The sequence below is a fragment of the Notechis scutatus genome, chromosome 12, assembly GCF_049901735.1.
Source record: "Notechis scutatus isolate UNSWTSFEM ecotype Mainland chromosome 12, rNotScu1.2, whole genome shotgun sequence".
In the NCBI taxonomy this organism is placed as follows: Eukaryota; Metazoa; Chordata; class Lepidosauria; order Squamata; family Elapidae; genus Notechis; species Notechis scutatus.
The window spans coordinates 2,954,840-2,976,514 of record NC_142020.1 but is presented as its reverse complement, the minus strand read 5'-3'; the positions used below and the strand labels follow the sequence as shown (position 1 = coordinate 2,976,514).

Sequence of the window (21,675 nt, the reverse complement as noted above, 5' to 3'; positions counted from 1 at the left end):
TGTTGTTAACGTTGGTCAATAAACGAATGGTTGTAAGTCCAGGATTACCTGTCTGGAATACAGTGTGTGTGGAGGCGGGTCTCACACCACAGAGAAGGCCTCTCCGCGCACTGCCTGCCTTCCTGCCTCAATTTCCAGATATTATAGGAGGAGCAGCATGTTAGTCATGGCAGCAAAACATCGGAGAACTCTTTGAGTCCCTTTCTCAAATGGGATGCAAAGGCATCAGCTCAGCAAAGCTTCTGCCTTTTAATAAGATGCCCTAATTGGGAAAAAGTGCCTCCGTCTGATCTATTTGCTTTTCAGATGTCGGTCTTGGCATTCATTTGCCAAAGGTGCAAAGGTGGCGAGAGAGAGACCACAAGACCACCTTGTCCCTTGCAGGGGGGACGCTAAAGGTCCTGCCTGGGCTCAGTGCAAGTTGACTGGACGGTTCCCCAAAGGCAGCCAGGAGGCCTGGAGTCCCTAAACCACGGCTTGTTTTAAACAAGGTTTAAATCCGCCCAGACACCAATGGCTGGGAGCGCGCAGGGTGTGTGCCAAATGCGAGGGCCCCAAGTGACGGGCCACCCACTCGGGAGGGTTTTGCAGGCTGTGGGACCCCACCGGGCAGCCGCCGGCTCAGCAGGGGCTGCTGCGCTTGGGAGTATCCGAGGGGAAGGTCTGGGTTCAGGACGGAGCGATGTGGACCTGGGCCCCCCCTCGGCGGCTGTCCCCGGTCGCCTCCGAAGAAGCTGGGCCGATTTCCTCGGAGGAGACGGCAGACAGCCGCCGAGGGGGCCGCCAGTGGTCCCGGGTCCTCCCTTCGGAACCCTCCCGCTTGCAGGAATCGCCTCCCCGTGCAAACCCCTCCGCAGCTCCCGCCCGCCCTTCCGAGCCTTTCGCTCCCCTCCAGGCGGTCCCGGGAGGCTTCCCCCAACTTCGTCCGGCGCGCTCGGAGGCCCCGCAGTTGCGGCTCGCCTGCCGGCCGCCCCCACCCGCCACCCCAGAGCTTCCCGGAAAAGTGCCGCGCTGCGCCTCGCTCGGGGTCCGGCATGAAGGAGCCGCCGCCAAGCCCTTCGCTGCCCGGACGCCGACTCTGCCAGGACCCGGCCGCCCTTCGCCCGCCGGCACGGAGCGCGTCCGCCGACCTGGCCGGCTTAGGCGCGCCGAGCGCTCTGCACGCCCGTAGAGGCGCTCTCGCCCGGCTCCCCGATGCCCGGGCTTGGGCCTTCCGGGGAGGGGGCTCGGCCGGCGCCCCCGCCAGAACCGCGCCGAGCGGGAGCCGCCTCCTCGCCGAGCGACGCCCCAGCAGGACAGCGGCGGCGGCAGCGCGGCAGAGGCGAGCCAGGCGCAGCTCCGGCGCGCCCGGCCATGGAGGGCTCGTCGCCGGCTCCGGCGAGGCTCTTGGCGGCGGCGGCCGCGGGGAGCCGGCTCGGCTCGAGCCGCCGGCAGGAGTGAGGACGCCGCCGCCGCCGCAGAGGGAGGCGGAGGCGGAGGCGGAGGAGGCGGCGGTGGCTGTGCTGAGCGAGCCCCCGCCGCAGCCCGGCCGCCGAGTTGTCCCCGCCCGCCGGCGAGGCGCTGCGCCCCGGCCGCGCGTCTCCATTGCGCGTCGCGACCGCGGCAGCCGCTGCAGCAAAGGAGCCGCCGCCGCCGCCGCCGCCCCGTCCCGCAGCCCCGCTCCCCGCCGGCTGGGGCGCGGCCGGGCATGAGCCGGCCCTGAGGACCCCGCCCGGGCCAGCCCCGCAGCCCAGCCCAGCCGCCGCCGCCGCCGCTCGCCATGGGCAAGGACCAGGAGCTGATCCAGGCGGTGAAGGCGGAGGACGTCGGCGCGGTGCAGAAGCTGCTGCAGAGGCCCAAGCCGGGCAAAGCCAGTGAGTGCGCGGCGGCAGCAGCGGCGGCGGGAGGAAGGGCGGGAGGGCCGCGGGGGCATTGCGGGCGGCCGAGGATGCCAGGCGGGGCGAAGGCTGTCCCGCGCGGGGGGCAGGGATGAGGAGGCCCCCTCGGACGGGAGCCTGGGGCCGGGGAGGGAGGGAGGGCGGCTCCGCCTCGTCCTGCTCGCGAGCCCCGGAGCTCCGGCCGGGGAGTCCCGCGCCGCCGCCGCCTCCAGCCCGGAGCCAGCTAGACGTCCGGTGCCGCTGCCCGGCGAGCCTCCGCTGCCCTCTTGCCGCCGCCTGGGCTCTTCGGGCTCTGGCCGGAACGTGCCCGGGGCGGCGCTTCCACCCCCGGGGCCCCTTGGCGCGGCGGGCCCGGCGGAGGGAAACGAAAGGCAGCGTTACGCGCGGCTCCCGCGGCTGCTGCTCCACCCCCTCCGGGCGGCAGGCTGGCATCGGGGCTGGGAGTGGGAAGGCGCCCTCGGAACAGGTGGATGCCCGGCCCTTCAACCCCCCCACCTCCCGAGCTGCCCCGATTGTGCCGCGTTGGCTTCCACCAAGAGGGGAGGCCGGCTGGAGGCTGGAGAGGCCTGGGGTGGCAGGGCAGAGCGACGGGCATAGAGGCCGGGTGCCAAGGCTGGATGCAGCGCGGAGGAGGCGCTCCGGCTCTCTGCCTGCAGCTGGGACGGGGCCAGCTCTCCCTTTGGAGCGCTGCAAGTGTGAGACCGCTTGGCCAGCAAAGCAAGGCTTGGCACAGGGGGCGGGCACCCTTCCCAGGACGGCCTCTCCAGCCTGGTGCCTTCCTCTCGGCCATTGCTCCTCCGGCCAGGCCTCTCTCCTCTCCTCCTCCAGGCAGTCCTTCACTGACCCCCACTGGTTCTTTGGAAGAGGGGTCCCTGCTTGGTTGCCACTTCCAGACCTCCTCCAGGCAAGCTGGAGTACCCAGGTCCCATCTTGGAGACCTGCCTTCTCTAGCCTCCCTTCAGGTGCGCGAGTTCCAATGCCTAGAATCCCCAGCGGGCGGCCTTCTTGGCTAGGGAGTTCCGGAGAAAAGGCTGCTGGTTGGGGACGATGGGAGCCCAGCCAGGGCAACTGGAGGCCGCTGCTGAACCCGTGCCAAGTTGGTAGCAGAGCCTTGGAGAGCCTGCGTTTCTAAGAATCCCTGGTGGTGAACGATGGAGACCATTTGGCTGTCTTTCGGGTCTGGGAATAAAAAGAATTTGGGAGGTTTAGTTTTGGACTTTCCCTGCCTTGCTTGAGACAAGAGCTGGGGCTCAGCCTCCAGCTGAAGGGGGTCAGTTTCCCAGTTTTAAACCTCAGGAGTGTCCTGGGAAAAGCAGAGAGGCCTCCTTTGCCAATTCAACATGCAAGGCCCACTGGGGGACATTTCTGCCAGCCGGTTGGGCCTCCTCGGAGCTAAACTGAGAGGCAGTCTGGATGGTGAAGCTCTTGAGATACCTGGTAGCCCCCGGTGGGGTGGGCAGGTGCCCTAGATGCCAGGACATGGGATGGAGGAGGGACCTCCTAGACCAGCGTACCTCAAGCGTGGCAACTTTTAAGATGAGTGAACTTCCAACTCCCAGAATCCCCCAAGCTGGGGAATTCTGGGAGTTGAAGTCCACTCATTGAAAGCCGCCACGCCTGAAAAACACTTTCCCAGACTGATCCAGTGGTTGCCCTGCCCTGAGTGCTGCATGGAGCTTGTGGGTTGCTTTGTACTCTGTCTGTCTGTCTGTCTGTCTGTCTGTCTGGGTGCCTCACCTTCTTTGCTGCAGTGGACGCTCCTGTTTTCCTCCTACTCTTTTTCCTAGAAGTCCATCCTGCCCCAGTGACACTCTGCCTTTGGGGTGAGCGTGTGGTTCTGTGTTGTGGGGCAGGAGATGGGAAGCAGCGGGAGCTCTGGGCTGCCGGCCAACTCTTTTCAGAGTTGATGCTTCAGCTGCCGCATCTTTGTGAGCACCTGAGACCTGTAGGACAAGCAGCGCTAGCCTTGGACCCCTGCCCCCTCCCCCATAGAACAGGACCTGTTGCCTTTGGATGCCCATCTGTGGAGGGTTTGGAAGCCCCCTCGGAAGGAAACCCAGAAGGGGCGAGGGGAAGACAGGGCTCAGCCTGGGTTGAGGGCATGGGGTAGGAGGTCTTTCCTTCAAACCCAGAACGTGTGAATTCAGCCTGCAGGCCATTCCCGCGAGATACTCGGGATTTGAGGGTGCTCCTGTTGAGCCCAGGCTGAAGGGCAGACAGAGGCACACCTGTTTCATGCATGCCAGGTAGAGCCACATTGGGGCCCAGAGCTGGGAAGGGAAGAAACCCACTTCCTGCTTGTGGGGAGCTGAAATAGTGAGTGGCCCCTGTGGGAGATGGTCGCTCCCTCAGGGCCCCCAAGCCGGACCAAGCCTGTTTCCTATCTGGATGGGAGACAGAGACAGAGTTGGAAGGGACCTTGTAGGTCATCTAGTCCAACCCACCCGCCTAAGCAGGAGACCCTACACCATTCCTGGCAAACGACTGTCCAAACTCTTCTTGAAAGCCTCCAGGGATGAAGCTCCCACAACTTCTGAAGGCAACTTCTGTTCCATGGGTTGATTGTCCTCCCTATCAGAAAATTTCTCCTTATTTCCAGGTTAATTCCTTGTCTGGCCTTTGGAAAATAACTTGACCCCTCCTCTCTGGGGCAGCCTCTCAAATATTGGAACTCTTTTACTAAAGAGCCATCCCATAAAGATTTTCCTAAAAATATGGGGTGAGCAAGAACCGGCTGTTGGGTCTTTCTCCAGGTCAGCAGATACAGCTGAAGGAAGGACCTCCCTGCCCCACTTACCTAGCCCAATGCCTCTGCATCTGTAAGAGGACAACTTTACAGCTGGGCATGATGGAATTTGCAGTCCAAGGCATGGCAGTGACTGCTGGGGAACTTCCTTTCCCACCATTACTGGAGGCCAGGGGAGGTGCCCAGTGGGCTGGGGCCAAGCTGGGTGTCCCAGTCTTGGAGGGGGAGGGGGGGAAAGGGTATCTTTTCAGGAAGTCGGTGCCAGAGAGGAGAGCCTGGCAAACCGGCGCCTGTGGCCGGCACTTCCTGTGAGTCCTTAGGAGGCTCGGCCACAGTTCCCAGGGGACGTTGCTTGCCTTCCCCGGGGTGGATGTCCCCAGTTCACTCTTGGTTTGAACATTGAAATTCGGGTGAAATCTGATAGTCACTATAATTTGCAGTGGAGAGACTAAGACATGCTTTGAAAATGTGGATCGTCTCCGGAGACGCGTTTTGTTCAAAATAAGCCATGATGCTCCTTATTGCACCTTATTGAAGATTTTGCTAATCGGTTGGTTTGCTGGTGATGCAGCTCAGGTAGTTTGCCATGCCGGTGGTAATTCTGGCAAAGAAACCTTTGGAGGGGTTGCATGTCACAAAGCGAGCAGCAAAGTCTTGATTAAAAAGTATATTCAGGGGCAAATATATGTGTGTGTGTGTGTATATGTGCGTATGTGAGTACATGCATTTGTGTGTGTGTGTGTGTGTGTGTGCACTCTCCTGTCCTTCACGTCTCAAGAAAATTAGGCATTTCAGGGGTTGGGGCTACTCTAGTGTTGTAAGGCAGCATTTCCAAAATGCTTTGGAGAAGTCAGCCATTGAGTTCTATTGAGTTTTTGGGGTGCCAATGTTCCCCCAAAACCTGCTCCGTCCCTGTCCTGGGGGATCTCCTCCCATACTGGAGCTTCATTGAGAAGGATGCAGTCACTTCTAGCCAGAGGCCCTTTCAAATTCAGGTTAACAGAGTCGGAAGGCACCTTGTAGGTCATCTAGTCCAACCCCTCACCCAAGCAGGAGACCCTGCACCATTTCTGACAAGTGGCAGTCCAGTCTCTTCTTGAAAGCCTCCCACAACTTCCCAAGGCAAGGAAGAGAGGAGGGAGACCATGTTGTGCTCATGGAGGTTTTGGGCATCCTTGTGTTTCAAAAGGTCAGGATCAACCTCCAGGAAAAAGGGCAAAGGTTAGAAGAGGACATTTTGAGCTTCTGACCTGGGAGAGATTCATGCTGAGCTCTCTGCTCAGTTAAGGAGCTCCCTGGGAGTTTGGGGTAGTTGCATTTTCACAGCCTGGCCTACCTTACAGGTTGTTGTTGTGAAGGTAGCCTAAGGAGAAATCCCCAGGTGTATTTCTCAGAGAGAGGATTCTATGTATTAGGATATACCGGGTGATGAACAAGGAGGAGAACTTCCTCCGAGGCCCTCCTGAATCACAGAATCCTAGGGCTAGAAGGGACCTTGGAGGTCTTCTAGACCAGCAGTCGCCAACCAATGGACTGCGGCCCACTGGTGGGCCTCAAGAAAATTTTGGTGGGCCGCAGAGAAATGTCACCTCCAGAGCACCCACCCCCCAAAGCAATTAATCCAGGCTGCTCAGAAACACAAGGCTGCGCCGCCCACATGGCCTGTGGGAACCCTCCCCTCCCACTTACTCCTTACCCCGTAAACTTGCCTGCTAAATTGCTATTTTCTTTCCGACCATCAGCTGTTCTGCTGTGCCGGGAGATTTAGATTAGCTAGGAAGCAGGAAATGGTTGGATTTCTTGCTTTCTAGCTAGTCTTTAGATCTTCACCTCTGCTTTTAAGCACAGCCGAACCTCCCTTAGGACTGAAGCTTCTATTATTCAGTGCAGACTCACGGCAAGCAAATTTTATGTGACAGACTGAGCTAGCCAATGGCAGATAGATAGATCAACTGAATGAACCTGTGATTCTGTAAGCAATTCAATCTGCCTGCCTGCTTTGCCTGATTTTGGGTAAAAGTTGCTCTTTTTTAATAAAAAAAATCATTATTTATATAAATATTTATAATATTTACATACAAACCATGCCCAGCCAGTCACATGACCACCAAGCCACACCCACAAATTAGGCCACACCCACAGAACCGGTTAGTGGTCCCTGGGATTTAAAATTATGAGTTTGGTGGTCCCTGAGGTCCAAAAGGTTGGCGACCCTTGTTCTAGACCAGGGTGTCCAACCTTGTAACGTTAAGCCTGGAGGACTTCAACTCCCAGAATTCCCAGCCAGCTTTGCTGGCTGGGGAATTCTGGGAGTTGAAGTCCTCCAGGCTTAACGTTACCAAGGTTGGACACCCCTGGTCTAGACCAATCCCTGCCCACGGCAGGAGTCCTTATTTCATTCCAGACAACTGGCGGTCCAGTTTTTTTTCCTTGGAAACCTCCAGCGATGGAGCTCTCAAACTCCAGAAGGGAAGTCGTTCCATTGATTGAGCGTTCTCACTTCCAGAGTCTCTCTCCTTCCTCAGAACCAGTTCTGCTCTTGCAAGAAATCTCCTGTGAGTTGCAGGAACAAGGCCTTCTCAGCTGTGGCTCCCACTTGAAAGGCATGTGCAACTGCTCCTTCCTGGCTTGTGTCTCTTCCAGGGCCAAAGCCCTTGTGCAACCTTCTCTTTCATGATAGGGACATTCCCGGCGCTACTCCCTTGTGGTTACTGGCCCGCAGCTGTTCCTAGCTGCCCACCCAGTGGCACCACCCAGCCTCCCTTTCACTGATCTGAAGAAAACTAAGCCAGGTGGGACTTTGTAGTTTTTGGATGGGAGACCACCAGGAGATTCCAGGGCCTACGTCTTACCAGGACTGAAATGTGAACGAAAATTCTGAAGAAGAAAGGTATGACAGCCATGCTGCGGCCAAGATGCTAACACAGCATCTCTACAAAGACACTAAGAGTCCAGTCTGACTACAAGAAGAATTTATTTTTCATTGTTAGATGCTTGAAACAGCTGTAAAACTCAGGCAGAAAAGTGAGATAACCCCCCCAAAAATAATATGTTGACAGTGCAGCTCAAAGCCTGCTGGAACTTGCATTTCCACATCCTCAAAGGCCCATCACTGGCTGCTTAGTTGATTATGCAGCTCTGGGTGATTCGCCGCTGAGTGCGGAAAACTTTAAAATGTGTTTGCAATTTTCAGAGCCTTTGCGCTGTTTGCCGTGCGATGTTGCTGATTATTCTTCCCCCACTGGGGTTGTTTTAATTTCTTTCTGATTTTAAATTGCTTAATTGGGTTTATGCATTCAAGGGTTTAAAATTTTATTTTGTGGACCGCTAAGAACGTGTCTGCTATTGAGCAGCGTAAAAACGGCAATAAAGAAACGGGTAACCGAAGGTAAAAAAAGAATGCTACAGGGGTCAGTTACCTACAGAATCTCCCCCAGAATTTGGTGTTGTTGCTACCCAGCAGTGGTGGGATTTTTTTACTACTGGTTCTGTGGACAGGGCTTGGTGGGTGTGGCTTGACTTGGTGGGCGTGGCTTAGTGGGCATGGCAGGGGAAGATTACAGCAAAATCACCATTCCCTCCCCACCCCACTAACCTGCTTTCCAGCTCCGTTCTCCTGGGCAGGGCAACCAAAGGAGACCCAGCCGATCAGCTGGGACTCAATGGGAGGCAGAGAAGAGATGGGGTTGGTGGGGCCAGTCAGAGGCGGGATTGGCCGGTTCTCCCAACTACTCAAAATTTCTGCTACCAGTTCTGTAGAACCGGTCAGAACCTGCTGAATGCCACCTCTGCTTCCTTCCCTTTGATCATCTCTTCCTTCCCCTTTTGTTCCTCTCTTCCTTCCCCTTTCCTTCCTCTTTTCCTACCCCTTTTGTTCTCTCTTCCATCCTCTTTCCTTCCTCTCTTCCTACCCCTTTTGTTCCTCTCTTCCTTCCCCTTTCCTTCCTCTCTTCCTTCCCCTTTCCTTCCTCTCTTCCTTCCCCTTTTGTTCTCTCTTCCATCCCCTTTCCTTCCTCTCTTCCTTCCCCTTTTGTTCCTCTCTTCCTTCTCCTTTTGTTCTTGTCTTCCTTCCAGTGGTGGGATTTCAATATTTTTACTACCAGTTCTGTTGGCGTGGCTTGGTGGGTGTGGCTTGGCAAGCGTGGCAGAGGAAGGATACTGCAAAATCCCCCTTCCCTCCCCACCCCACTATAACCTGCTTTCCAGTTCTGTTCTCCTGTGCATGGCAACCAAAGGAGACCCAGCCAATCAGCTGGGACTCGACGGGAGGCAGAGAAGAGATGGGGCTGGCGGGGCCAGTTAGAGGTGGGATTGGCTGGTTTTCTGAACTACTCAAAATTTCCGCTAATATCGGTTCTGCAGAACCGGTCAGAACCGGCTGAATCCCACCTCTGCTACCCAGCCACTGACAAAGCCTCTAGTCAGTGGCCTGCCTTTTTCTCCAGCCTGGGCCCCCCAGAGCCACATGTGACGGTCCCACATTCCAGCCCTACCATGGTCCTGTCGGGAGGATTCAACAAGACACAGGTGTGCCAGCCAGAGGATCACTCTGGGCATCTTTGGGGCCCCCTCTCTTAAAAAGGAGGGGTGGGGTTAGGGCATGCTTGGGGAGGAGGCCTTGGGCATGTTAAGGGATTCCCTGGGGCTTTAATTATGGGATGGCAACTGTGCTCGTCAATGGTGGCCCTAAATAAGGAGGAATTTGCAAGCGTCTTTTCAGACTCAAAAGCAAAAGCTTCCGTGAGCTTTAATAAAAAACATGTTTCGATCAAATTTGCGAGTCTAAAAAGGTGCTCTCACCTTCCCCTTGAGGATTTTTGTCCCCTAAAAGCTTCATACACAGACCCCAAATGCAGCAACAACTCTCCTGTTTCAGGGAAGGGCCCTTGGAGGTCGTCTAGTCCAACCCCCTGCTGAAGACAGGAAGCCCTGTGTACCATTCTAATCAAATGGCTGTCCAATCTCTTCTCGAAAACCTCCAGTGATAGAGCAGCCACAACACTGTCAGAAAATTTCTTACTTCTAGGCTGAATCCCTCTTGAACAAGCTTCCACCCATTATGTCTTGTCCCTTCTTGTTATTCCTGGAGGGGCTTCCCTGTAACTATTGGAGGGGTCACCAAGAAGCCCCAGGCAGACCTTTGCAGCCTAGGTTAGGGGTGTCTCTCTCTCTTTCTGTGTGTGTGTCTGTATGTGCATGTGTTTAAAATAATGCTATATGTGTAACATTTCTTGCTAGCACTGATGATGTTATCTAGTTGGGTAATGAAAGATCTGCCAGAAAACAGTCAGGCTCACCAAATAGCTCACCTGTACTATTCTTTGACATTTATCCCCAAACAACCTCAGGCTTCTTTGCAATGCCACACCTTTCAGCACCTGTAGGTGTAGGTAGCTTTGGATCTTCGCTGTTCTGTGTGATTCATGCAAGAATGTGTCTGGATCTCTACCAGAAGGAATTCACTTTGTTTGAATTTCCCTTGGCCAGAGTGAAACCTCCACTTACTATATAAGCCTCGGTGGTTAGAGTGCAGTACTGCAGGCTACTTCTGCTACCTGCCGGCTGCCTGCAGTTTGGCAGTTCGACTCTCACCAGGCTCAAGGTTGACTCTGCCTTCTGTCCTTCCGAGGAGGGTCAAATGAGGACCCAGATTGTTGGGGGTGATAGGCTGACTCTATAAACCGCTTAGAGAGGCTGTAAAGCATTGTAAAGGGGCACCACCCCCTAGAGCCGGAAAGAAATATGTCATGCTCCCGCTGGAGACTGACTCTGAGGGAGAGGAGGAACAGCCGACAGGGAGTGGAGGTGTGGCTCCGGAGGTTATGGAGGAGGCTGGGGAAGGGCAGAGGCCGGCTGGACGGTCAGAGGAGGACCCATCCCCTCTCCATCCTAGGGCACTCAGGGAGGAGAGGATAAGAAAGGGACATGATCTACTGGGGAGGAGAGGGCCTTGATCCTCTTCATGGGCTGCAGATGTGACAACTGGATAAGAGGATGGACATGCGTACGAGCGAGTGCTGGAAACAAAGCGTGGAAATATCTCTAGTTTATTGTTCCTCTCTGAGTTTGGCGTCCTTCCCAGTGTGTGTTCTGATATCTGTGGACGTCTTCTTGCTTGGTTTGTGTTGTTTTTTTACTCTTTATAATTTAAACGGCATTTCCTCCTTCTTGTAACTGCTTGTGGGGGAGTTTTTTTTGTCTCCAGTCAAGGATATTTGGAGCTTGGAAGCAAAGTAAAGGAATAAAAGAGGCTTCACCTGTTTTTGTAACGGTGTTTATTTTGTATCCCACAACGGGGCATCACAGAGTAGCACGTATGTGCAAGGGGAACCTTTACCTTTATGTTCGGTGCAACTTACTTTGCTTTTCAGCTCAGAAGGTTGTCCATTGTCGATCTTTAAAGTTAGAGGGTCCAGACAGGGTCATGGCCACTGCTGCTTGTCCAGTCCAGATGCAAAGCTTTGTTGAGGCCCCTTGTTCCTCTGCCAGACCTGCAACCAGGCCTGGGTGGGTTTCTCCCTGCCCTCCCCTCTGGCAGAGCTTCTTGCCGGGGCATCTGTGGGGTGGGTGAAGGGCCCTTAGCCCTGCACACAGCAGCTCCACCGCGGAGCTTGGAGGATCTCTCGCCTGCTCATCCACTTGCTCCTTGATTCTTGCTCCTTAATTATCGTAAAGCTGCCCACAATCTGCTTAAATCTTTCTAAAGCTGCTTAGCTGCGAGAGCTGCTGTTGGAGCTGCCCTGAGTCGGTGGGTTTCTCTTCCTTTCGCCAGAAAGGGAAGCTCCCTTGAAAATGTCCTTCCGGGCAGAGGCTGACGAGAGATGCTTGTATCTGTCCAAGCAGAGGAGAAGGGTGAGAGAGAAGCCCCTGGCGCCCCTGTTGTGGTTCGCTGGCAGGCAGTGTGGACGGCAAAGGTATCGGTCAGTGGGGAAGAAAGGGGACCAGTCAGGGAGTCTGGAGAGGACTCAGACGAGGGTCCTGCGTCCGATGCAGGGATGGGGCCAGGACCACCTGGGAGTGGGGTGCTGCCTTCGGAGCGTTTGGAGTCTGGCAGAGGAACAAGGGGAGCCTGTTCCCAGTGTGCGTGTGCGCAGAGCTGCTAGAAGGTGAGAGCAGCTGAAGCAGAAGGGGCGACTGGGGAGTAAGGCTGGGAGGTGATTGGGCCTCCCATAAGGGATAGAAGTCAGCCCTCAATGACGAAGAGCTTTGCAGGAAGCAAAGCAGTTCACTAGGTTCCGAGTCCTCCTTGAAGCTCTGTGTACTCTGATTGTTTTTTTTTCTGGTACTTCGGTTGGTTTCTGTTATAATTATTTGGATACTTCTGTTTTGGGTAGCATTCCACAGCACTGACAGGCGTGTGCTTATCTTAGGAAACTGTGTAAGATTAGTTCTGGCTGTGAATGAAAGTAATTCCCAGATTAAAATAGGCTTTGCTTTTAAAATAAGTTGGTGTTTAATTACTTTTGACAAAGCCTGGGTCAGAACAAGCCCTGCCTTCCTCTGGCTGTTTCTACCCTGGCCTGAACCCCAGCAGGAAGCAGGAGGCCCTCTGGAACCCATGGCTTTCCAAGGCCAGAAGAGGCCCTGCCGGGCAAGGGAGCAACCCACACAAGTGTGGCCCGTGGTTGCTGCTGGTGGTCAAGGCCTGGGCGAGAAGGAGACTGATGTCCGATGGAAACACTTTCCCTTACTGGCCGCTGAGAGCCAGCTTCATCTTCCACTTCGTGCCAGTGGAGTCTCCAAGTCCAGGAGCTAAGGAAAGAAATCAGTAAATGCTCAGAGGCACTCTTGGGCAGGTTGCCTTGCGAAGCAAATGCTGCCCTTTCTGTGTTTTGCTGGGGATTCTGCAAATGGGGTGGACTTGGCTGACGGAACAGGAATAGCCGAGACCAATGTGAGTTTTGAAAAGCTGCACGATGCGCCCTTATTCAGGGTCCAAGGTGAGGAGGTGGCCCTTCGGCGTTTTGAGCCTTGATGTGTTGGACTATGGTGCCCATCGCCAGGGTGCAACCGCTTCCCTTTGTATTGTCTATGGGGGGATGGTGCTACTAAGGGCGGGGGACAAAATGGACATCAGATCTGAAATACTCAAGCCACGATGGGGCTATGTTGTTTGGAAACCTTGGGCAGCGGCTGATTAGACCGGATACAGAGTAGAGTAGAGTAGAGTAGAGTAGAGTAGAGTAGAGTAGAGTAGAGTAGAATAGAATAGAATAGAATAGAATAGAATAGAATAGAATAGAATAGAATAGAATAGAATAGAATAGAGAATAGGAATGGAATAGAATAGAATAGGAGGAAAGAATAGCATAGAATATAGGATAATAGAATAGGAATAGGAGTAGAGTGGAGTGGAATGGAATGGAATATGAATAGAGTAGAGTAGCATAGCATAGCATGGCATGAGCTAGAAGAGATCTTGGAGGTCTTCTAGCCCAACCCCCTGCTCAAGCAGGAGAACCTTGTCCTATACCATTGTAGACAAGTGACTGTCTAGCCTCTTCTTAAAAACCTCCAGGGATGAAGTGCCCACGGTTTCTGGAGGCAAGCCGTTCCCCGGGTTCATTGTCCTCACCATTAGGGAAATACATTTGAAACTACCTAGATTGGGAAACAACCAAGCATGATGGGTTTTGAAACCGTTTCCCCCTTTCTCATTTGCCTTTTAACGAGGGCCCGTTTGCTGCCTCCTGGGCTTCGAAGTTCTGCATTTCAGGCCTTGGCCAGCTGTTCCGGACACCTGCGTTGTCAGGCTGACTAGTCCACCGTTTGCATAATAATAATCTCATGACGTCTGGGTTTTACGTGCATTCTTCCAGCTGAAGGGATGTGTGTAGCCCCAGCGGAGGGTGGAGAGGCAACGTCGCAACCACGGGTAGTATCTCGGTAGGGGGAGGTTTTCTTGGCACAGTGGGGACTGGCTGCACTTCCTCTCCTTTTCAAATGTGTCTGGTCAGCTAAGCTGAATGATGCAGGCTTCTCGTGCTGCACGCCGGCATCAGTTCCTGGGCTGTCAAAAGCCTGGCTTGTTTTTCAAGGCAAGCGCAGAGCTGTTGCGTTCTCTCTCGCTCTGCCCATCTGCTGGGCTGCCCTTCCCCAGGAGAGGAGGGCATTGCAGGACCCTCCAGGGAGCCTCTTCTGGCTGCAATTACCTTCCAGGGAAAATGCAGCCCGGCCTTTTTTTTCCCCCTCTTCAGACCAAGGCCTCTCCTCCTGAGCTGTCTTAAATCAAAGAAGAGCCAGATAAACGTTTAGCAGTTCGACTTGAGCCAGAAACGACAAAGTGCTTGCTTTGAGTGAATAGAATAACAGAGTTGGAAGGGACCCTGGAGGTCTTCTAGTCCAAGCCCCTGCCTAGGCAGGAAACCTACATCACCTCAGACAAATGGTTATCCAACATCTTTGTAAAAACTTCCAGTGTTGTTGGAGCATTTACAACTTCTGGAGGCAAGTTGTTCCACTGATTCATTGTTTCTGACTGTCAGGAAATTCCTCCTGAGTTCTAAGTTGCTTCTCTCCTTGATTAGTTTCCACCCGTTGCTTCTTGTCCTGCCTTCAGGGGCTTTGGGGAATAGCTTGACTCTCTCTTCTTTGAAGATGTTTGCTTCTCTTGGTGGACGTGTGGGAGGGATCAGCTGCGTGGCCTTCTTTCCCCTTCTGGTCCTACCACCCTATTGAGAAACGTGTGCTCCTGGGGGAACAATGGGGTCACCCAGACTGCTTAAGAGAAGGAGATTCTCCAAGGTGTCGTCCGGTGTCAAAAAATATTGACGTTCCTGGCTGTGCTGACGCGATCCGAGCTGGATGAGAGAAAGGGATTAGGAGAGTTACATTCAGTCAAAAGGGGACTCATCGTGCAGCTGCGATGATCAAGGGACGAGGTTCCGTGTTGGAGATCTTGATTGAGGGGGATGATATGGTGCCCCGATAAGAGCTGATGCCAAGCTGAGTGGTTTGATCGCTGCCCAAGCTCAAGGCTGTTGTTGAATACCCAGGATTTAATGCTTTAAATACCACCCAAGTCTGTGTTAGCTTACAAAATTGTACCCTTGCGTTTTCAGTCATTACATCAGGGGTCTCCAACCTTGGCAACTTTAAGCCTGGAGGACTTCAACTTCCAGAATTCCCCAGCCAGCTTTGCTGGCTGGGGAATTCTGGGAGTTGAAGTCCTCCAGGCTTAAAGTTGCCAAGGTTGGAGACCCCTGCATTACATCCAGAGTAACTGCTGCCTTCTTTTGATGTGGTGCTTGCAATCTTGAAAACACAGTGTGAGAAGAGGCAACCAGGGATGAGAAGAGGCTGCTCTCAGTAATGGCAATTGCCTTGGATGGCTTTTCAATCAATCAGAATAGAGCTGGAAGGAACCTTAGAGGTCTTCCAGTCCAGCCCCTTTCTCAAGCAGGCGATCCTATAGTACTATTCCAGACAAGTGGCTGTCCAGCTTCTTCTTAAAAACCTCCAGCGATGAAGCGCCCAGCATTTCTGGTGGCAGGCAGTTCCACTGGTGAATTGTCCTCCCTGTTAGGAAGTTTCTCCATAATTCCAGGTTGCTTCTCTCCTTGATTAGTTTCCATCCCTTGTTTCTTGTTTTGCCTTCTGATGCTTTGGAAAATAAGCTTGATCCCCACTCTTCTTTGTGGCAGCCCCTCAAATACTGGAATAGTACTACCGTGTCACCCTTAGTCCTTCTTTTTTCTAGACTAATATACCCAATTCCTGCAACCTTTCTTCATGCTTTAGTCTCCAGGCCTTTAATCATCTGAGTTGTTCTTCTCTGCACTTTTTCTAAAGTCTCACCATCTTTTTTGTAATGTGGTAACCAAATCTGAATGCATTATTCCAGGTGTGGCCTTACTAAGGATTTATAAAGCGGTACTAATACTTCACCTGATTTTGATTCTGCGCCTCTGTTTATACAACCAGGGATTGTATTAGCTTTTTTGGCAGCTGCTCCGCATTGCTGGCTCATATTTATCATTTTAGAGGAGTAGGAAGAGAAGGAAGAAAAGGTGCCCTCGATTTGAGTTGCTGAAGGCTAGAGAAGAAAAGGGTCACCATCCTGTCTCTGGACTATCTAGAAACATCTAGCAGGTCTTTAAGGAATCATAGAAGGAGAAGAGAGAAATTGTTCTTTGATATCATCCCATCCACGACTCGTGCAGGAACTGACCTCTAGAACAGGGGTGTCCAAACTTGGCCATTGTGAGGCTTGTAGACATGGCTGGCTGAGGAATTCTGGGAGTTGAAGTCCACAAGTCTTTAACGTTACTAAAGTTTGGAGAGCCCTGTTCTAGAACAGTCTTTCTTAACCTTGGTAGGTGGGAGAATTCTGTCCGTTGAAGTCCATTCATCTTAAAGTTGCCAGGGCTAAGAAACACCGCTCCTACCTGTAGTAACTGTCTTCTTGGTGTTGGGCATTAGCAACCAGGTCATTGCTTCTTGGAGCTACAGTCCTAAAACATCCTAGCAGGGTCAAGTTGGCAAGGCTGTGCAAAGTCTTGGCCTCTGCAAAGAGCCAGACAAGGTGCAACTGTTTTTCTATGGTGAGGGCCACATTCAGAAGACCTGCCTGCACCCATTGGGTGTGCTTACAGACAACCATCTTGGGGGCTGCCTCCTTCTGAGCTCATCCAGTTGGGAATGCCTGCTTCTAAGGTTTCCCGTTGTTTTGGACGACCATTCCCATCTGCCTCACCATTGTCTGGGCTAGCTGGGCAATGACCCAAACTGAAGTTGAGTGGCTGGGTGGCGCAAAGTTTCCAAAGTCTGCAAAATAGCCGGTCCCTTCCTTTCCAGTCCTGCCTCATTTTAGAGCTTGCTTCCAAGAGGGAGACCTTCCTCCACAATGAAGAACCCAGAAGGTTTTGTGGCTGACAAAATTCAGCAAAAATCTCTCTCTATCAAAGCGAAATACCACTCATGCATCATCACAAAATCTCCAGAACCCTAAAGCCTACAAACTTGAAATTTGGCACGTAGGTTCCTCTTGGCTTCTAGGTGCTCACTAAGAAAAGATTTTTCAAAATGACCATCAGAGCATCACTATTTCCTATATTATTATTATTAACACGCTCTGATGCTAAGGAGTTCTACTCCCCCTCCCCACCTGAAAAGAAATCTGTGCCAAATGCAAAACACAAGCAGAGGAGAGGAGTTTCCGTTTCAGTTTCAGAGCACCAAGCAGCTTTAGTACTTTTAAAAACAGATTTACAGAGTTAGAAGGGACCTTGTAAGTCATCTAGTCCAACACCCCACCCAAACAAGAGACCCTACACCAGTACAGAACAGTTGAGCTAAGCCATGCCCAGGCTCCTTGCTGTCTCCTTCTTGCTCACACAGCAAATACTGCTTCAGTTTCCAAACAGCCCTCAACTCTCTCACACACTGACAGGACGCTAGCCAGATGAATACCGATGGATGCTGGTAGGCAGAGGCAGAATTTTAACCCTTCCCCCCCATTTTCCTCCCCAAAAGCTAAGCCTGATTACATAGCTTTGAAGCACAGGTGTAGAACTAGTGCTTTATAAATGCAAAGGAAAGGTGTGAAAATTTCAGCCCCATCCATCCACCAGCTTTGAACGCATTTAGGAATCTTGTGGCAATTTCACACTCCACAGTTAAACATTCCCAGTATGGAATGTCAGTGGGATGGCTTTCCTCAAAGAAGTTGTAGGTGCTCCATCACTGGAGGTTTTTATTTATTTATTTTTATTTGATTTATCAATCGCTTAGAAGATAATAGGTATAAATATAAACATGAGTAAGAATACATGATATAGGTGCGAATAATTGGGGACAATAGGACAGGGACAGTAGGAACAATGGTGCACTTATGCAGCCCCCTTCCAGACCTCTTAGGAATGGGGTGAGGTCAATAGTGGTTAGTTTGAGGTTAAAGGAGTGGGGGTTAGAGGATGGAACAACAGAGTCAGGTAGTGCATTCCAGGCATTGACCACTCTGTTGCTGAAGACCTACTTTCTGCAATCAAGTTTGGAGCGGTTTACATTGAGTTTGTATCTGTTGTGTGCTCTTGTATTGTTGCGGTTGAAGCTGAAGTAGTCATTGACTGGTAGGACATTGTAGCAGATAATTTTGTGTGCTATACTTAAGTCTAACCGTAGGCGGCATAGTTCAAGGTTGTCCAAGCCCAAAATCTCAAGCCTGGTGATGTAGGATGTATTCTGTTACGAGCAGAGGAATGTAGTACTCTTCTCGTGAAATACTTCTGGACTTGCTCAATTGTATTAATGTCCAATATGCAGTGCGGATTCCAGACTGATGAGCTGTATTCGAGTATTGGTCTGGCAAAAGTTTTGTATGCTCTAGTTAGCAATTCGATATTTCCGGAGGAGAAGCTTCGTAAGATTAGATTTACAACTTTTTAAAGAAAAAATTGAACAGCCGTTTGTCCAGAATGATACAGGGAGTCCTGCTTGTGCAGAGGATTGAACTAGAATAGTGGTTGCCAACCAGTAAGCCGGGGACCACTGGTGGTCCACGAGAAAATTTTGGTAGTCCGCAGAGAAATGTCACCCCCAAAGCAATTAATCCAGGCTACCCAGGAACACAAGACTGTGCCGCCCACATGGCCCGCGGGAACACAAGGCTTGCGTCGCTGCATTGAGAACAACATGAGGTAGTGAGGGGAGGGGAGAAAGGGCGGAGGGGGGGAACTTGCCCCACACACCTGGCCTGGCCACCGGGCTGCTTCTTTCGGCTTCTTTCTTCTTCTGCTTTTGGCTGCATGCAAGGAAAGCAGCAAAAGTCTTTCTTTCTCTCCCACAAACTCCACCACAAATGAGTCTTTGGGACCCTGCAAGGCCTCCTGCTCCAAGAGGCTGCGCCGGCAAAGACTCATTTCTGGCAGAGTTTGGGGGAGAGAAAGAAAGACTTCTGCTGCTTCTGCTGCTTTCCTCGCACGAAGCCAAAAGTTTCTCTCTCTCTCTCTTTCTCTCTCCCCCTGAGAATGGAGCTGGAGACAGTATCCTGCGATCCCAAATAAAGAATGATCGATAGGTAGGAAAATGGGGCGGGGAATTTTCCTGCAGACTTTTGGGGGGATTTTCCCAGGGTTTCTGGTCTGCAGGATTTATAATTATGAGTTTGGTGGTCCCTGAGGTCCAAAAGGTTGGCAACCCCTGGACTAGATTACCTACAAGGTCCCTTCCAACTCCGTTATACTGTTCTGTTATTCCTCTGTGTTGAAGGGCACATTATGATGAAAAGGAGAATGTAGTTTTCTTTTTCTTTTTTTTAATTTTTATTGGTTTTTAAAACAAACATAAACAAACAAAACATAAAGACATCAGGTCATCTTCCATATATGTACATACAGTGTGCCGGTTGGTTTACAAATTGTTTTGTGCTTCCATTTCGTAGTCTTCAATTACAATTACATTGTATATGATCTCGTATTTTCAATCCAATATTAAATACATTAGTATCATTATTAATCAATCATTTGACTATACTTTTATTCATTCATGCTTTAGGAAATAATCATATTTTACTTAATTTGTTTTGTGACAATTCATATTATCATCCCAAATCTATCCTAAAATCATTTTGTAGATATAATAAGGAAAGAATACATCTTTATATATTTAGTATTTTCTAAAAGACTACATATTTCATTACTATACTTTATTGTCTAACCATTGATAGAATAGATCCCAAACCCCCAAAAATTGTTTATCATCCTGTTCTCTAATTTCAAATGTCAATCTGCTCATTTCAGCACATTCCAATATTTTCTTAATGATTTCCTCCTGTGATGGTGTTTTCTCATTTTTCCAGTTTTTAGCAAATACAATCCTAGCCGCTGTTAATACATTTACAATCAGGTATTTCAAGTCTTTACTATATATTTCAGGTAAAATTCCCAATAAAAATATCTCTGGTTTCAAATCTATATGTTTTTTTGTCATTTTTTCCAACCACGTGTGGATTTTAGTCCAGTATTTTTTAGCATCTGTACAAGTCCACCACATATGGTAATATGAGCCAGGTGTCTGATGACATTTCCAACATTTTTCGGATTTATTCTTGAACATTCTTGCTATTCTTGTCGGGGGAAAATGCCACCTGTAAAACATCTTATACAAATTTTCTTTATATGCTGTTGACATTGTCATTTTATAATTTTGAGACCACAATTTTTGCCATTTCTCTAGATCAATCCCATATCCAAAATTATTCCCCCAAGCAATCATAATTTCTTTAACTTGTTCTTCTAGTTTAGTTTCTAATAAATATCCATACAATTTTTTAACCACCTTTTCATCAGTACCTGTCAAAATCTTAACTAAATCAGTCAGTTTATCATAGAAATCTTCTGTTTTAAAATCTTTATCATACCTTGAATGCATTTGCGCATATGAAAACCAATTCATCTTTATACCTTGTTCCTCTAGTTTTTGTATAGATTTAAGTTCACCCTTTTCATTCAGTATTTCACCATATCTAACTGTTTGTTCCTTTTTGTATATTATAGGATAAGAAAATGCTTCAATAGTTGATAGCTAGACTGGAATTTTCAAATAACATTGTCTTTTAATCTTTTCCCAGTTTAACCACAGAGACTCCCGTATATAATGTCTTCTAAAGTACCCCTGTGTTTTAGTTCCTTTATACCATAAAAAGCATGCCACCCAAACAACAGATCATGTCCTTCTAATGTCAACAATCTAGTATTTCTTAATGTTATCCATTCCTTAACCCACATCAAATTTGTAGCTTGGTAATACAACTCCCAATTAGGCAAACCAAATCCTCCTCTTATTCTAGCATCTTGCAAAAGTTTTAACTTTATTCTCGCTTTCTTACCTTGCCATATATATTTCAACACAATTTTATTTAAATCTTCAAAATAGTCTTTTCCAAGCCTAGTTGGAATTGTTTGAAACAAATATAAAATTCTGGGTAATATATTCATCTTGATTGTTGATATTCTCCCTATTAATGACAGTTGTAAATTTTCCCATTTCGCTAAATCTAGCGCTATCTGCTGTTTAAGTTTGATATAATTATTCTCTTTTAGCATACTGCATCTTGCTGTCAAGTATATCCCCCAAGTACTTGATCTTATTCGTGACCTGAATTTTCAATAGGTCTGCCAGTTCTTCCTTTTGTCTTGATAGCATATTCTTTGTCAAGATCTTTGTCTTATCTTTATTTATTTTCAAACCAGCCACCTTTCCATATGTCTCTATCTTTTCTATCAATTTTGATGCTGTTTCTAGTGGGTCTTCTAAGATAAAAACCAGATCATCTGCAAAAGATTGCAACAAATTCTTCCTTTTTAATTTTCATCCCTTTTATATTCTTTTCATCTCTAATATTTCTGTTGAGCACTTCTAAAGTTAACACAAACAACAGAGGTGACAGTGGGCACCCTTGTCTTGTTCCTTTTCTTATATTAATAGAGTCTGTCAGTTCTCCCTCTATCATTACCTTTGCCGTTTGCTTATGATATATAGCTTCTATTGCTTGAATAAATTTTCTAGCAAAGCCCATCTGTTCCAGCAGTAATAACATGAATCGCCAATTCACATTATCAAATGCCTTCTGTGCATCTAGAAATATCAAAGCCATTTGTTTTTCAGGATGTGCCTCGTAGTATTCCAAGGTGTCCAAGATTACTCTCATATTGTCTTTAATTTGTCTCTTTGGCAGAAATCCATTTTGATCAGGATGGATAAAATTATTTAAATATTTTTTAAGTCTTAAATATTTTTTAAGAAGCCAATATTGAAGCAAAAATTTTATAATCTGCGTTTAGTAGGGAAATAGGTCTATAGTTCTTGATTTGTAATGGGTCGGCCTCCTCTTTTAGAACAAGTGTAATATAAGCTTCTGACCATGATTTAGGTATCCTCTTCTTTAACATAACAATTCATAACTTCTAGCAATGGAAGATTCAACGATTCTTGTAATGTTTTGTAAAATTCTGCCGGAAGTCCATCAGGGCCTGGTGCCTTTCCATTATTTTGCTTCTTGAGTGCTTCAGTTAACTCCATCATCGTTATATTGCTTTCTAACATTGTTTCAAT

The 21,675-nt window shown here is 49.8% G+C and overlaps 1 protein-coding gene across 1 annotated transcript in view; it reads left to right on the top strand.

Annotated features, from left to right (window-relative positions):
* The first annotated feature begins 1,060 nt into the window (after positions 1-1,060).
* The window catches only part of CASKIN1 (CASK interacting protein 1), a 137,916-nt gene continuing 117,301 nt past the window's right edge, over positions 1,061-21,675 (top strand). Inside the window, 1 exon segment of the mRNA XM_087973132.1 lies at positions 1,061-1,853. Within this exon segment, the coding sequence (XP_087829258.1) occupies positions 1,760-1,853 (94 nt within the window). The 5' untranslated portion in view covers positions 1,061-1,759.